This window comes from Cannabis sativa, chromosome 3 (genome assembly GCF_029168945.1).
Source record: "Cannabis sativa cultivar Pink pepper isolate KNU-18-1 chromosome 3, ASM2916894v1, whole genome shotgun sequence".
NCBI lineage: Eukaryota > Viridiplantae > Streptophyta > Magnoliopsida > Rosales > Cannabaceae > Cannabis > Cannabis sativa.
The window spans coordinates 11710135-11726658 of record NC_083603.1 but is presented as its reverse complement, the minus strand read 5'-3'; the positions used below and the strand labels follow the sequence as shown (position 1 = coordinate 11726658).

Below are 16524 nucleotides of genomic sequence, written 5' to 3'. Positions count from 1 at the left end.
AATGTACAAGCAGTTGGAAATTGCCAGTTGTCCCTAGGATAAAATAGCTCAGTTGAAATACCACTATATCGAAGCTCTACTACACAATAAAGAATTGTCGAAATACCACACCCAAAAACTATTGCTTGGACTACTTATGTAATATAATCAAAAATAATAAATTGTAAGTGATTTTTAAAGTGTGAGAAATATGTATTTCTCTTGTTGGTTCTAATATATTATACAGGGAATACACAGAAGGTAGTAACGGGAAGAAAGACATTGATCATGGGAACGTTAAGTGAGATCGTGGAAATGATACTAAGAATAAGGAGGATAACACATCTCTCTCTCTTTACCAATTAAGTAAACACATTTAAAAACTTTTTTAATCAACTAAATAAAAATAATAATTTAATAAATAAATTTTCTCCAAAAAATAAAGTGTCACACCACACCAGCCAGCTCGACGCGGTTGGATGGACGGACGATGCACACACATGTGGGGTGGGTTAAGTGTGTGTGTCTTCACTCATTGGGTTTCAAAAAGTAGTGGATCGTTTATTAGTGTTGTTGTTATTTCCAACAACAAGCACCTCTTCTTTCCGGTCTTGCTTTCGAGCTTTTTCCTCAATGCGAAGGCGAGTGATCAGACTTTCTAATGAAAATTCTTTTGTTTTGTGCCTGAAAGTATTCTTAAAATCTTTCCACGAAGGGAGTAATTTATCAATCATAATAACAACTTGAAATCGTTCCTCAATAGTAATACCTTCAGACAAAATTTTGTGAGCTATTTTTTCTGAAGCTCGTGAGACTGGGCTTCGATTGATTTATCATCGGTCATTTAAAACTTCAAGTAACGGTTCACGATATTTTTTTTTGTTTCTGCCTCCTCGGTATCATATTTTTTCTGTAATACTTTACATATTTCCTTAGTAGATTTATCAGAATTATAGTAATCATACAAATTATCAAACAAACCATTCAAAATAAAATTCTTCCACAAAAAAATTATTCTCTACCCAAGAGTCCCTTCTTTAATCTGCAATTCATACTTCTCGACTACATCCTTCTTCTCGGCAGGAAGTGGAGTCTCAAACACAACTGGTTTCAAAATAGTCAGCACTTGGGATAGGGCCCTAAGGGGTACCCAGTTTTGTGTGAATGTGTGAAGACCCACACACTTGACCCACCATACACACGCGGCGTTGTCCGTCTGTCCAACTGTGCTGAGCTGGCTTGTGTGGTATGACACTTCATTTTTTGGAGAAAAATATTTATTAAATTATTATTTTTATTTAATTGATAAAACAGTTTTTAAACGTGTTTAATAAATTGGTAAAGAGAGAGATGTGTTCTTCTCTTTATTTTTAGTATCATTTCCACGATCCCACTTAATGTTCCCATGATCAATGTCTTTCTTCCCGTCACTACCTTCTGTGCATTTCCTGTATAATGTATCAGAACCAACAAGAGAAATACATTTTTCTCACACTTTAAAAATCACTTACAGTTTATTATTTACGATTATATTATATAAGTAGTCCAAGTAGTAGTTTTTGGTTGTGGTGTTTTGACGATTCTATTATGCAGTAGAGCTCCGATATAGTGGTATTTTGACTGGGCTGTTTATCCTAAGGACAACCGGTAATTTCTAACTGCTTCTACATTCTTTGACAGTGCTGCGAACGTCTTAAAGAGAACAACCAAATCCGTGACTCAACCTAGAAATTTCATTCGGTAATATCGTTCCTGTTTTATTTTTCAGTAACAGTGTGTATAACTACTTTCAGGCGTTTGTTTTACTGTGAATAGTGCCAACGTTTTTCTATGAATAGAGCCAATAATTTTTTGGTTCTATTGTTGACATTAACAAGCCTTTTCATTTTGATGTTTTGTATTTTAAAAGTTAGAGACAAAAGATGTTATTTTTTCTGACTATGAAAAAAGTTGTGTTTGTGCTGGCTGTTTTGAAACCAGTTGTATTTGAGACTCCACCTCCTGCCGTGAAGAAGGATGAAGTCGAGAAGTATGAATTGCAGGTTAAGGAAAGAGACTCTTGGGTAGGGCCCCAAGGGGTACCCAGTTTTATGCAAATAGGTGAGGACACACACACTTATAAAATACAAAACATCAATACGAAAAGGCTTGTTAATGTCAGCAATAGAACCAGAAAATCATCTGCACTATTCACATCAAAACGAACATCTTAAAGTTGTTATATAGAATGTAACTGAAAAATAAAACATGAATGATATTACCAAATGAAATTTTTCGCTCAAGTCACGGACTAGGTCGTTCTCTTTAAGACATTCGCAACACTGTCTAAGAATGTACAAGCAGTTAGAAATTGCCGGTTGTCCTTAGGATAAAACACCCCAGTCAAAATACCATTATATCGAAGCTCTACTGCGCAATAAAGAACTGTCGTAAAACACCACACCCAAAAACTACTGCTTGGACTACTTATATAATATAATCGGAAATAATAAACTGCAAGTGATTTTTAAAGTGTGAGAAAGATGTATTTCTCTCGTTAGTTCTAATACATTATACATAAAATGCACAGAAGTTAGTAACGTGAAGAAAGACATTCATCATGGGAACATTAAGTGGGATCGTGGAAACGATGCTGAAAATAAGGAGAAGAACACATCTTTGTCTTTACCAATTAATTAAATCTGTTTAAAAACAGTTTTAATCAATTAAATAAAAATAATAATTTAACAAATAATTTTTCTCCAAAAAATAAAGTTTCATACCACACGAGCCAGCTCAACACAGTTGGATAGACGGACGATGCACGCGTGTGTATGGTGGGTTAAGTGTATGCGTCCTCACCCATTCGCACAAAACTAGGTACACCTTGGGGCCCTATCCCAAGTGCCAAAGTTGCACTTTATATACTCCTGTAAATAAGGGCTCATATCCCATGTGGGACTCATTCTATTACACACACTAGGACACTCTCTCATTTTGTTAAAATTCATTAACTTTGAGAAAAAGTTCTAACTATTGAGATAGTTGGTATTAAGGAGGCTTTAAGTTTGATAAAAAAAAAAAAAGATTAATAAGATGTTCAGCTTGAGTCAAGTGCTTAGTTCTATTTTTATGCTTTCTCTTTTTGGATAATTGGCTAGTGATTGTCGTCTTATATTAAAATTTTAAAGTCTGTTAGGATTTGTTTTGTTAAACGTTCTGTTAAAAAAAGATGTCTATTGTGTTGCTCGTGGCTTTGTTTCTATCTAGATCATGTTTTAGTGAGAGTACTGCTCCATTTGAACTTTTATCTATTATAATGGCGGAGGCTTTTTGTTAATAAAAAGAGTAATTTGCAGCATAATACTTAAGTTTAACTCCCAGTTGCAAATAAATACCTAAGTTTAATTTTTGGCGATAATAATACCTAAATTATAATTTTGGAACTTTTGTAGGTATCTGACTTAAATGTTAAGTAAATTACTACGTGGCAATTCTTAATTGGTCCAAGTCATTAAATTTTTAAAAAATTAATTTAAATATATCAATAAGAAAATGACACGTGGATAATGACTTAATATTTAATATTCAAGTACCTACCGACTTTTAAAAATATAACTTGTTTATTATTACTACAGCTAAAAATTAAACTTATGTATTTATTTGCGTTAAATTTGGACAAATTACTCTAATAAAAATACCATTTTTTCATTTAACAAAAAAACACTAATAGTTTATGATTCTTAATTATTATTTTTGATAACAACCTTTTTTTTTATCTTTTTTTAAGGGTAATTATGACTTTTTCAAAAACGAAGAAAAGAAAAGAATGGAAAAGACATGAAATGAAATGAATTGAATTGAAATATTACGGTTTCGCCACCGAATAAAATCGACCCGCTTTATTTTCTTCTCTCTCTCCGACATCGAATTCTAGAGAGAGAAACGCCTCTTCTTCCCTTCAATCAAATTACCTCTTCAACAATGGCGGGTTTTAGGGTTTCTGGGGTTTTGTGATCGACGAATTTGTTAGAATCTCGATGGAAATGCCCGGTAGGAGATCGAACTACTCACTTTTAAGCCAAGTCGACGATGAGCAGTTCGCCGCCGGGGTTGGTGGTGCGACCGGGACATCGTTTTACGAGTCGACTTCGGCATCGGGAGAGGGAAAGAATAACAAAGGAAGGGTCGAAAGGGGCTTCGATTGGGAGACTGGAGCTGATCACAGAGGGAATCAGCAGGTGAATCGGATCGGGAACGTGTATTCGTCATCGATCGGTTTGCAAAGGCAGTCGAGTGGAAGTAGCTATGGTGAAAGCTCGCTTTCGGGTGAGTACTACCCGCCGACGATGTCCACTGCTGCGGTCAATGAGATCGACGCGATGGGGTATTTGCATGATGATGTTTTTAAGATTAGTGGTGGAGGTGGAAGTGAGTTCGGTGGGAAGGGATTGGACGGTGTTGGGGGCACCGGAGGATCGTCTTCGGGGAAGAGCTGGGCTCAGCAGACGGAAGAGAGTTATCAGTTGCAGCTAGCTTTGGCGCTTCGGCTGTCATCTGATGCGACTTGTGCCGATGATCCCAATTTCTTGGATCCAGTGCCCGATGAATCCGCTTTAAGGGCCTCATCTCCGATTTCAGTTGAAGCTATTTCACATAGGTTTTGGGTATGTGATGATGTTATGCTCTTTTTCTTTCGTAGGCTTTATCTAGTTTTCTATTGCTACATTTGTACTTTGTGCTTTATATTACGAAATTCACCTTTTTATTGTTAGAACAGAAAACAAAGCTTTAATTTAGCTGTTAGTTTCAACTTTTATGTAAAGGACCATAGTGCTGACTGCTTAGGATTTCAAAGTATAGTTATGAATTAATCGGTATCTTCGTTTGAAGTCAATTCCTTATATTACATAGATGGTTTGGTACTCGTAGGACAACCTAATTAATTTCATTGATGATTGCCGTAGTCCATAACTAGTACGGTCATGTTTGAAGTGCTTCAATTTCTTTTTCAAAGGAGTTATCATCAGGTACTGATTATCTGTGATCCTTTTCGACCATTGGCCTTGAAAGTGGGTGTTTTTATTGTGTAGTTCTGTGCCAGAAGGATAAAATCATACAAATGTGTCTTCTAGAGTTTACTACTTTATTAATTTGTTATTTCATAATAATATGTGCCTCTATAAGCTCTGCATCAGAAAGTTTACTTTTGAGTTATATTAATTATGAACATATCCTTGAACGAAAAAAGAAGCCTGGTAACAGCAGATGGTAAATGAAGCCGGACAGTATCAAGAATTGCTAAACATGTTCGGGAATTGCATCTTTTCTTCACAATTTCTGTATTGTTTTTCTTTCTTCTCTATCATAAATATCAAGGTTGTAGAGCTAGAGACATCGTTCAGATTGATTTATGAACACCTCTATAGTAAAGCAAGAAAATTAGTGGGGGTAGTTAATGTTATTAGTATTACTAATATATGTTATAACCTATCCTATTTTACCTTGAAGAAAAACAGATTAGCTGTCTCGCCCATCCATGTAATAAAGTCATTCAGATTTTGTTGTAATTGTTTGTACACGAACAAACAACAAGTCTGTTAGAGCCAAAACATTTCTTAGGTTGGTAATGGTATTATGTGGGACTTGTTTAAAATATGCTGCAATCTGTTTATCTTTGTTTACTTGTGGATTTCTTGTTTCATGTAATTATGAAAATGCAACAGGTGAATGGATGCCTCTCATACTTTGACAAAGTTCCAGATGGATTTTACTCAATCCTTGGAATGGATCCTTATGTGTGGACTATGTGTACTGATCTGCAAGAGAATGGTCGTATACCCTCCCTTGAATTACTAAAGTCTGTTGATTCTAGGCTTGGCTCTTCAATTGAAGCAATTCTTGTTGATAGGCGTAGTGATCCCAGCCTGAAGGAACTGCATAATAGAGTTCTTGGCATTTCTAGTAGCTGCGTAACCACAAAAGAGGTTGTAGATCAGCTTGCAAAGCTTGTACATAGCCGCATGGGGTAAGTTTGCATTTTTTCTTCAATGAAATGCTTTTTTACTTTGTTTTTTTAAAAAAATAATTCTATCTTTCAGAAAATCTAATCAAAGCAAATTTTTGTTCCTATTACAAGGGGTTCAGCGTCTGTAGGAGAAGATGACTTGGTTTCAGCCTGGAGGGAGGGTAGTGAGGACCTGAAAGAGTGCCTAGGCTCTGTTGTTGTTCCAATAGGCACTCTATCCATCGGCCTGTGTAGGCATCGTGCTCTGCTGTTCAAAGTAAGACCCCAAAGTATGCTTTAGTTTATTAGTATATTGGCACACCTCACAAGGAAAATCTAATTAATTTGCAAGGTAGCTCTTGGATGCTTATGTTTTTTTAAACTTGATGCATATGTATATTAACACATTTTGCCCTCCTTGTGTTCTGCTTGAGGATACATTAATTGATATATGTATATTTGCAAGGTTGGTATAGTGATTTACTAACCTTAATATGGTTTCTGCAGGTTTTAGCTGACATAATTGATTTACCATGTCGAATAGCCAAGGGGTGTAAGTATTGTCGAAGAGATGATGCTTCCTCATGTCTTGTCCGCTTTGGGCTTGATAAGTAAGCCTTACATTAAACTATCGTGCATACTGCTAGCAATGATTTGAAGATTATTAATTATTTGCATATACATTGTTGCTAGTTTATTGAATAACTTTCTCATTCTTCTCTTTACACCAAATCACTTAGCTCTACAGCTATTGAATTGCCGCTTACTGATTTTGTCTCTCTTTTCCCTGTTGTCAACTCAATTATTTGCAAAGTCCAACTGAATTATTGAATTTTGTTTCTTTCACTTTTGGTTTTATTCTCTCTATAATCTTTCTACTGCCTTTTCTGGTTAGTTGCCCCTTCTTTTTTTTTTAAGTACGTATTTATATTTCAATCTACTTTCATATAATATTTGTTTATTTTGTTATTTGGGGTTAGGGGCCAGGTTCATTCTGACTTGTGTTAAAAAGAGTAAAGGCATCTCATATTGTTGTTTTTTTTTCAGGGAGTATTTAATAGATTTGATCGGGAATCCAGGTTTCCTATGTGAGCCTGATTCCTTGCTCAATGGTCCGTCATCCATTTCAATTTCTTCACCATTGCGCTTTCCACGACTGAAACCAGTTGAAACAATCATTGATTTCAGAGCACTTGCCAAACAGTACTTCTCAGATTGTCAGTCACTTAATCTTGCATTTGATGAAGTCTCCTCGGGTAAATTATTGTTTTGAAATTTTATTTCTGAGTGACATTTGTGTTTAAAAATTGGACGTGTTAAAGAGGTATGGAGTGCATATGTGAGTTTTTAAAAGTTTAAAACAGCTACATAATGGTGTTAAAGTGCAATATTGGTGCACACCTAAGTGAAAGTTTAGTCCAAAGATGGCTTGTATTGGATTTACAATTATATATAAGTGATGGTTGAATTTATACTTACATTATAAGAAAATTCAGAACATGTGATGTTTTTTTTTTTGAAAAGAGAACATGTGATGTTGATAACCAAGTATTCTTGAGTTTCTACTTACTCTTTTGCATCATCCATCATGCATTATATAGTATTAGATGTTGGATCTTTTATATTTTTATTTTTACCTTTCACCCCAGGACCTACAACTGATGAAGAAAACAATCGATTTCCCATGTATCTCAAACCTTATGATAGGAATAGTCCAGATGTTAAGAGCTTTTTACCTATTCCTGGTCACATTGATGAAACAGTTCGGCCTAGCAAAGTTGGTCAACCTGGTGTTCAAGATAGTCCTGCCCAAAATATTATACAGTCAAGAATCAAAGATCCATCTGTTGGGCATGGAGAAGGAGGTCAACTGATTCCCAGTAAGGGTGGTCAACTGATTCCCAGTAAGGGTGGTCAACTTATTCCCAATAAGCCTAGTAACAAATATAACCTTGATATAGAAGATTTGGACATTCCATGGAGTGAGCTGGTAATAAAAGAAAAGATCGGAGCAGGTAATCTTCTTTTCAACAAAAATTGGAGGCAAAACCTATTGTTGTACATTAGATTAAAAAAATGGTCCATGCTTCGATCTAAACAGTTCATAACTACTGAAATAGTGAGATGTATTCATATTTGAATTTGAATTTGTGTATTTGCAGGTTCTTTTGGCACTGTTCATCGTGCTGATTGGCATGGCTCGGTAAGCATCTATACTTTCTTTTGCAAAATCATTATTTTATGAAATCAATCCATATGTTTATGCACTTTTTGTTATCTGTTCTATTTGCATTAGCCATTTCTCTACCTGCCAATTTTTTTAACTTTTATATCCAGATTTGGAGGTGCTGTTCTTCTAGTTTTGTCAATCTCTTTGTTCTAAACTCTAGATAAAAATTGTCAAATTATAGGATGTTGCTGTTAAAATTCTTATGGAGCAAGACTTTCATCCGGAACGCTTCAATGAATTTTTGAGGGAGGTATAGGCTGGCACTAACTACTTCCTTGAAACTAATACCACAATTAAGAATTTGTCAGTTTGAATTTTTAAGGCTTGTTTGTGTGTACTTATGCCTTGTACTTCTGTTAGGTTGCAATAATGAAACATCTGCGACATCCAAATATTGTTCTCTTTATGGGAGCAGTGACACAGCCACCGAACTTGTCCATAGTCACAGAATATTTATCAAGGTTTTGTCCATTGTGCCAGATATATCATTGCATATTATTGTTTGGTTGTTTATAAGTTCCCTAACATGTGAAGTTGTGGTTTCTTGCAGAGGTAGCTTATATAGGCTTTTGCATAAATCTGGTGCAAGAGAGGTATTGGATGAGAGGCGTCGGTTGAGTATGGCTTATGATGTGGTATGCATCTTTGATAATATACATTTTTTATTAGTTTTGGATGCTTATTTTTTTTGGACTTCATTATATTGAGCCAAATGATTTGTCAATTTTTTGTACAGGCAAAGGGAATGAATTATCTTCATAGGCGTAATCCACCAATTGTTCATCGAGATTTAAAATCTCCAAATCTTCTGGTTGACAAGAAATATACTGTGAAGGTAGGTGTGATGGGGATTTGTATTTGCACGGGGTTTAATGTCGGGGTTGAGTAGGATGGATTTTGTTGGGTTAATGGGATGATTTATTCTTAAAAAATCTTAGAAGCCAAGATAATGTATTTACAATAATATTAAATTTAATACATTGCAGACAATCTTAGTCATTTTATTACTTGATTGTTTTGCATCACATTTGTTCGCTTTTCGCTTTGTCTCCTCTCAATCTGTTTTTCTTTCAGGTTTGTGATTTTGGTCTTTCACGTCTAAAGGCAAATACATTTCTTTCATCAAAATCAGCTGCTGGGACTGTAAGTTCTATTATACTGGATACGAGCTTTTGAGACACCAATTTAAGGTGTTTTATGGTTTGTCTTTAATTTTAATATTAAGCACTGTTGAAAATTTATTATCTTATTTTAGCCTGAGTGGATGGCACCAGAAGTTCTCCGTGATGAGCCATCAAATGAGAAGTCGGATGTTTACAGCTTTGGTATAATATTGTGGGAACTTGCCACTTTGCAACAACCATGGACTAATTTAAATGCAGCACAGGTCTGTTTTCTGGAGCTGACGAGTTTCTGTATTATTTTACAAATATGTACTTTATAATGCAGGAACAATTGCATTGATAAAATAGACTGTTCGGAATTTATTTGCCCCAACAGATTTCGAAGGGAGCAAAATTATTCGTTTAAAACTGTCAATGATGGAACTTTTGGTTATAGGCAGGTTCTAACTTTAGAGTTTCAATTTAATTTGTAAAAATTTATCTTAATTAAGCAACTGAGATCGACAGGATTCCCAAGGTTGCACAATGGACTGTCATTTTAAAATGGATACATTGACTGGAATCTCATTTGAGTTGTTATTTCAGTTTGATCTTCATCCTGATTTTTAGTTATGTATATTTACTATTTTATTGCTCCATATTCTATGTGCCCATGCTTGTATTGGATATTATATAATTTTTTGGTATTACTTTTTTATGAGAGTTCACGTATTACTTGTGCCTATTTTGTAGGTTGTGGCGGCTGTTGGTTTTAGAGGCAAAAGGCTTGAGATTCCTCGTGATTTGAAACCTCAAATTGCTTCTTTAATTGAAGCATGCTGGGCCAAGTGAGTGTAGCTGATTATCATACATATTGACTTACTAAAAGATTTTCTTCTTTTAATTGTTTGATAAACAAATGTTGATGTTGCAGTGAGCCATGGAAACGACCTTCATTTGCCAGTATCATGGACTCTTTGAGGCCATTGATTAAACCTCCTACGCCTCAACCCGGCCATCCAGATTTGCAATTACTAACCTGAATGTTGGAACATTCAAAAAGTCTTATTTATGCACATAGTACAGCATTTAATGACAGGCAGGTGTCGTGCTGTTCAGATAGTTCTCTCAGGTACGGCACTCTTAAAACCTCACTCGTATTTGTTTGCATATCTTTCTTTTTTTTCCTTTTTCTAAAACTGCTGTCTAATTGGAAATAGTGGAATCATGTATAGAAAAATGGCTTGTAGACTCGAACTCGGCCCTAAAAATACTTCAATTCTTTTACCCCACTGTAGGTTCAAATACTTAGTAACTGAGTGCTTTCTTTCTTTGTAATTTGTAAAATGGTATCGTTTTCGGGTAGCTATTCTACTGAATGTGCCTGTAACCTTGATTAGTATCGAGTATAGTAGTAAAGGATTTTGTTAGTGTCATTGTTTTTTTCTTTTTCTTTTTCTTTTTCCACTCCAAAGAAACTTAGCTTTGTGTAACACAACTAATTGTTTCAATTGGTGTTACAACTCTGCTGATCGCTTTTGTCATATGTATATACATAAATATATATATATATATTTTTGAGTTGCAGGATGGTTGTTCTACTACACATTTCTGTTACTAATTACAAATTTAGAATACTGATTCTTTTCACAAGGAACCACTGTAAGTGCCGATAAGGTCTGCATTACAATTTACTTGCTCCCCCCAGAAAGAAAGTATAGTTTGCCCCCATAAGCCTTTTTGTCAAAGCCAATCCATCCCATAACTCCCATTCCATTCCCAGAGAAAGTTGTAAAATTTATTTATTTTTATTTTGTAATTTTGTATGTAAAGAGTGACTAGAAGAATGAGCTAATGAGAAGCAGCTTTTGCGGCATTTAACACCCACTACTAGTACTTCAACCCCTACTTTGCCTTTTATTAAACATCTATTACAAATCACAAATTGTCACTGAAAGAAATCCCAATCACAAATCAGAACCACAAAAAAACATGAAAATTTTGTCAATTTATTCATGACACTTGTCCACTGAGCTACTTGTATTTTTATCGTCGCAAAATAAAATATATTAAACAGGAAAAGAAAAAAAAGTAATTGGGTGGGAGGTATTTCTTAGGCATTTTGTATTCAATGAAATGTTCATTAAAAGTTTGCACTCTCATTTGGTTTGGTAAGATATGACAGCATGAGGAGATAGGGAAAAAAGATCCGAGAAGAATATTATGAAGGGAATTGGGAAAGTTGTTTATAGTTATATTAGAGTTGCTATTGCTTAATTATTAATTTAAAAGATAATAAAAAATAAAATTAAATACAATGTAATTATATCTTTTAATTATATAAAATTTAATTTAATTTTAAATTTATTTATAAAAAAATACTTTTAAATATATATAAAATTTAATTTAATTTTAAATTTATTTATAAAAAAATATATCTAAGTAGCAATTAATAGATAAGTTTTATAAAAGTATTTTAAATAGATAAGTTTAAATATTTTAAATAATATAACTAATAAATTTATTTAATTTAAATTTAAATTAAGATTTATATAAAAAAATAATTTAATTTTGTTGATACTTTTAAATTAAATTTAAATATTTAAAAATTATTTTTTAAAATTAAAATAATTAATTAATTGATTTAATAAAAAAATTATTAAATTAATAATTTCCGTTAAATAACAGGAAAATATATATTATGAGAATTGTTTTGGTGGGTAGAGAGTATATTATTAGATGAATTATTATAAAGTGAAGTGAAATTTTTCCTAGGAAAAATGACTTCTTTTGCAATAAATTACGACCGAAATAGGTGTTTTAATTTCTCTCCCCAAATCGATAAAAACATTAATAGTGGTTGTGGTAGGACCTTTCTCCTTAGGTGGTCACTGACTCACAGGTCCCATGTCCACATTCTGAAATTTTAATATTGGACACACAATTTTATTCATTTTCTTTCTCATCAAAAAAAAATTATTCCTTTTTTTTAGCATCTTATTCTTACAATTACTAAAACACCCCTATTTTATTTATGAATACAGACCAAAAATAAAAATTATTTATTTAGTTCAACTTTGGGACTAGAATTAAATATTTATATATACAAATAGTTTTCAAAAACGAGTATTAATGAAATTTTTTTTATAATTTTTAGAGAAAAATGAAAAAGAATGTATAACTTTTGTGAACAAAAACGAAAATATGTAGGGATAAATTTGAAAAGTGTTATAAGAGAAAAATAGACAAAATTAAAATTTGTGAGTAATCAAGCAAAGTAAGAACACTCACAAGAATAACAAAGAGTACTCACTTAGAATAACGAGTACTAAAACAAAATATAGTGATAATAATAATAAAATAATTAGAAAGCAATGTAAATAATAGTGATACCAAAATTATAGTTGTTCAACAAGAGTTGAATCTGCCTAGTTTGCTGTTCAAAAAATTGTAATCAAGTTCGTTATGTGATGGATCGTCCATTTATAAAGAACACAATTATCTTTTGATTACATAACTGATTAGTCAAGATTATTTTACATATTAAAATTAAATGAAATAACAACATTGGAAAATAATGAGCTATGAACGATTTGACCATTTTTCATTAAAGCGTGGAACATCTGCGATTACTTTGGTCACATACTGACATTCATATACTGACAATGTAAAACTCATGGGCTCTGATGAGTTGTTACGTAAATTATAGTTGTTTGGACTTACATATATAAATACTGCTCTTTCTATAAAGTGTGGGAGAGAAACACTTTATCTTCATATATTTTATATATGTTGCTAGTGTGTTTATTTTTCTATTTTTCGCTTTTATTTTATTATTATGTGATGCATAGAGAACGATTAGACTTTGTCTCGGTCGCTATCTTCTTGCATGTTCTTATCATGTGAGGATATATTTCCATTTCTCAAAATTCATCCCCTTGAGATGTCATCCTTACTCTCATGAGTATAGGTCAACGTGTTTATTATATATGAAACTGTACTTGTTATGTAGATGAAAAATATTACCTCATAACAAAAAGATATAGATACATTAGGACACATAAAAAATGTAGTTTTATTTGTACAATACAAAAGTATATGTACATTCTAATATAAATTAATTTTAAGAAAATCACTCTTAGCATTTTTTTAAAATTTTATTTTTTTTACACTATTTTGTGTTAATTTCAATAATTATTTATATATATGTTTTAAATTATGTATAATTTTATTTTATTTTTTTCTAAAAATTTTGTATAAATTTTAATTTTAATTTTTTGTCTTAATATTACAAATCTATTTTATTTTTATTATATATATATATTTTAAGAATATAAGAAGGAAGAAAATAAAAAAAAAAAAAAGACTAGTATAAATTAAAGTTATATATTTTATATAAAATAAAAATTATTAAAATGAGGTGCCTTTATAAAATTTTTGGGTACAGATAAAACTCTCCAAATAAAATTATATGGGAGGAAAGCTAAAAACCTAATTTTTATAAGGATAAAAACTAAAAATAAGGAAATTAAGGGACACATGACATTTGCACTCAGCAAATTAAGAAATATATAAATAGGAGATTATTGCAGTAGGAATTGAGTATTTTAACTATTAATAGGGATAATAATTTATAGTTTTTGATTTAATCTAATGACTCAAATTAACCTTTGAAAACTACACCATAACTATTATATTTGTTTAATTTATAATTAATCTTGAATATTATTAATTATAGGTTCAACTAACAAACTGTAAACCTATTTTTTTTTTACTTTTTAGTTTACTAGTGAATCTTTCACGAGCAAACTATTCACGACCTTATATATAAATATTGAGAAAAAATATTACTCATACTCAACACTACTACAAAATAATAGATATTATATCGCTATTACTATAATTAAGTATTAACTTTCACTGTAAACTATTTGTAAAGCGAAGACTATCTCTACTCAAAAATATATATAAATATAAAAAAAATAAACCCTAAAAAATAATTGTACAATATACATCTCTATTGTATTTTCAACAGATAAATAATTATTATTCTATTATTTTGTTGAGACAAGTCACACTTTAATTATTTAGCTTCTACATATATATTTCATTCTACATAATTTTAACGTTAAAAATATAGTATTGTTGCAGTTATACTTGTTTTTAATATTCTGTAAAATAAGTTATTTAAATCTTATTCTTAAAATATAAATTACTCTAATTTTTTTTAAAAAAAATAGTTACATAATATTTTAAATGAGTACACAATATAAATTAAAATTCATAAAAATAAAATCATAGCTATATAAATATAATGGAGACGTGAGTACACTTATTTTTAGACCCTATATATCATGTTAAATTAGACCTCCCTTGGACTACTTATTAAAACAGCTTTACAGAAGAAGAGAAGAAATAATACAAATAAATAGACTCGATCCTAGGTGGCTTCGCCTCTAGTGGATCAAGATTTAGTAGTTAGTTACAACCGAAATTGTAACTAACTCCTAAACCTTTGATCAACCAAATCTACAACTATAAAAGGAAGACAAGAGACTTACCAATCTCTCAGTTGAGAGATACCAGAAGCCAGGAGCCAGATGTGAGAGTTTAACTCTCAAAGTTGTAGATCCAAGTGTTCATGCAAAGAGAAAAGACAAGAGAGTTAGTGAGATAGTGAGACATCAAAAGAAAAACACAGAAAAGAAAGATCGAGTGAATATCAAAAATACCAGTCAAGTTTGTGACTTGGATTTCTCACTTGTTTTGTAATAATCTTCTCCAATAGTGCAGATTTTGAGAATCGTCTTCAAGGCGAGCTCAAAAGAGGATGTACCCCTGATTTAGGGCGAACCTCTATAATCTCTGTGCTCTCTCTCTCTCTCTCTCTCTCTCTCTCTCTCTCTCGATTTTCTCTCTTTTATTGTTTGTGTGTGTTGATCTATGTGTTTGTGTGTTTATGGTGTTGCTTGATCATGGATTCTGGGTAAGATCGATCTATTGATCGAGGTAGATCTCTGGTTTTAGGGTTTGAGAACCAGAGAGAAAGAGAGAGAGTTTGAAGAACTCTCGAAGGTTCGAATGTGTGAAATGAGCTAGGGTTAGCTCTGATTGCACTTGGTTTTGTTCAAGGAAGAACGACCAATCGTTTTGTGCAAACGATCTGTCGTGCAGGAAGGAAACGACAAGTTTCTTTGTCGTTTGAATATTTTGTTTAATTGACTTTTCTGGGACAATTATGTCCCTGTCGTTTTGATTAATTGCTTGAGTTGGTGTAGGAACAGTCTTGGAAATTCACAAGAAAATCCTACAGTGGTATCATAGCTCTGGTTCGAGCTTAATTCAACTCAAGAAAGGGATCAAGAAAGTGACAAAGGCTGGGAGAAGAAGAAGGAACACAACAAGAAGTTGTGGACATTGGAAAAGCTGTGGAAATTCCACAAATTGATAATCAATCAATTTCTATAAACTCAACTCAATTTAATTTTGATTTTTCTAACATGAGCAATATCAAGGTTGACATTGATCATTTTGATGGATCTGGTGATTACAGGATTTGGAGGAGAAAGATTAGATCCCTATTGGCTCAACAGAAATTGCTAAGGGTTCTTGAAGACCTATTGAATGGCCAGACAACACTTCAAAAATACAGCAAGAAGAGCTGTTAGAAACAGCTACAGGGATCATAATTTTCAACCTTTCTGATGCCATCATCAGATTGGTTGATAAAGAAGAAACTCCTGCCAAGATTTGGAAGAAACTTGAAGAACAATTTCAACAGAAGTCCCTGACTAATAAGATCTATCTAAAGGAGAGAATCTTTGGGTTCAAGATGAGTCATACAAAAACCCTAGATCAGAATTTAGATGAGTTTCTAAGGTTGCATATTGAATTGGCAAATTCAGGGGAGAATGAAGCTCTAAGTGATGAAAATCAAGCAATAATCATTTTGAATTCATTGCCTGATTCATACAGAGAAGTGAAAACTGCTATCAAGTATGGAAGGACTTCAATCACACTTGATGAAGTCATTTCTGCCCTAAAATCTAAAGACCTAGAGATGAAGAGTGAGAAATCTAATTCTGGACATGGTGAAATAAACCTAAGTAGAGGAAGGCCATCTCACAAGAAACCCTATCAGAACAGAGGAAGGAGTAATAGCACAAATCATCACAGAAACTCAAACAGAGGAAAGAGTAGATCACCATCAAGAGAATTTGGTGATT

General features: G+C 32.6%; 1 protein-coding gene across 4 annotated transcripts; it reads left to right on the top strand.

The window, feature by feature from the left end:
- Window positions 1-3792: 3792 nt before the first annotated feature.
- Window positions 3793-11185, top strand: LOC133035624 (serine/threonine-protein kinase CTR1). Of its 4 annotated transcripts, none has more exons than XR_009686772.1 (16): window positions 3793-4625; window positions 5685-5986; window positions 6098-6242; window positions 6473-6576; window positions 7013-7221; window positions 7729-7980; window positions 8128-8168; window positions 8377-8445; window positions 8556-8656; window positions 8746-8830; window positions 8932-9030; window positions 9270-9338; window positions 9451-9582; window positions 10052-10146; window positions 10233-10430; window positions 10887-11185. XR_009686772.1 is itself a non-coding variant. In XM_061111662.1 (15 exons), exons 1-15 carry the CDS (start codon window positions 3999-4001, stop codon window positions 10339-10341), a joined length of 2553 nt encoding a protein of 850 aa, XP_060967645.1. In that variant the 5' UTR covers window positions 3816-3998; the 3' UTR covers window positions 10342-11185. The 4 variants fall into 4 exon arrangements, 2 of the variants coding, with proteins under 2 accessions (XP_060967645.1, XP_060967646.1); XR_009686771.1 differs by having other exon boundaries at window positions 7615-7980; XM_061111662.1 differs by having other exon boundaries at window positions 3816-4625; window positions 7615-7980; window positions 10233-11185.
- The last annotated feature ends 5339 nt before the right edge of the window (window positions 11186-16524 follow it).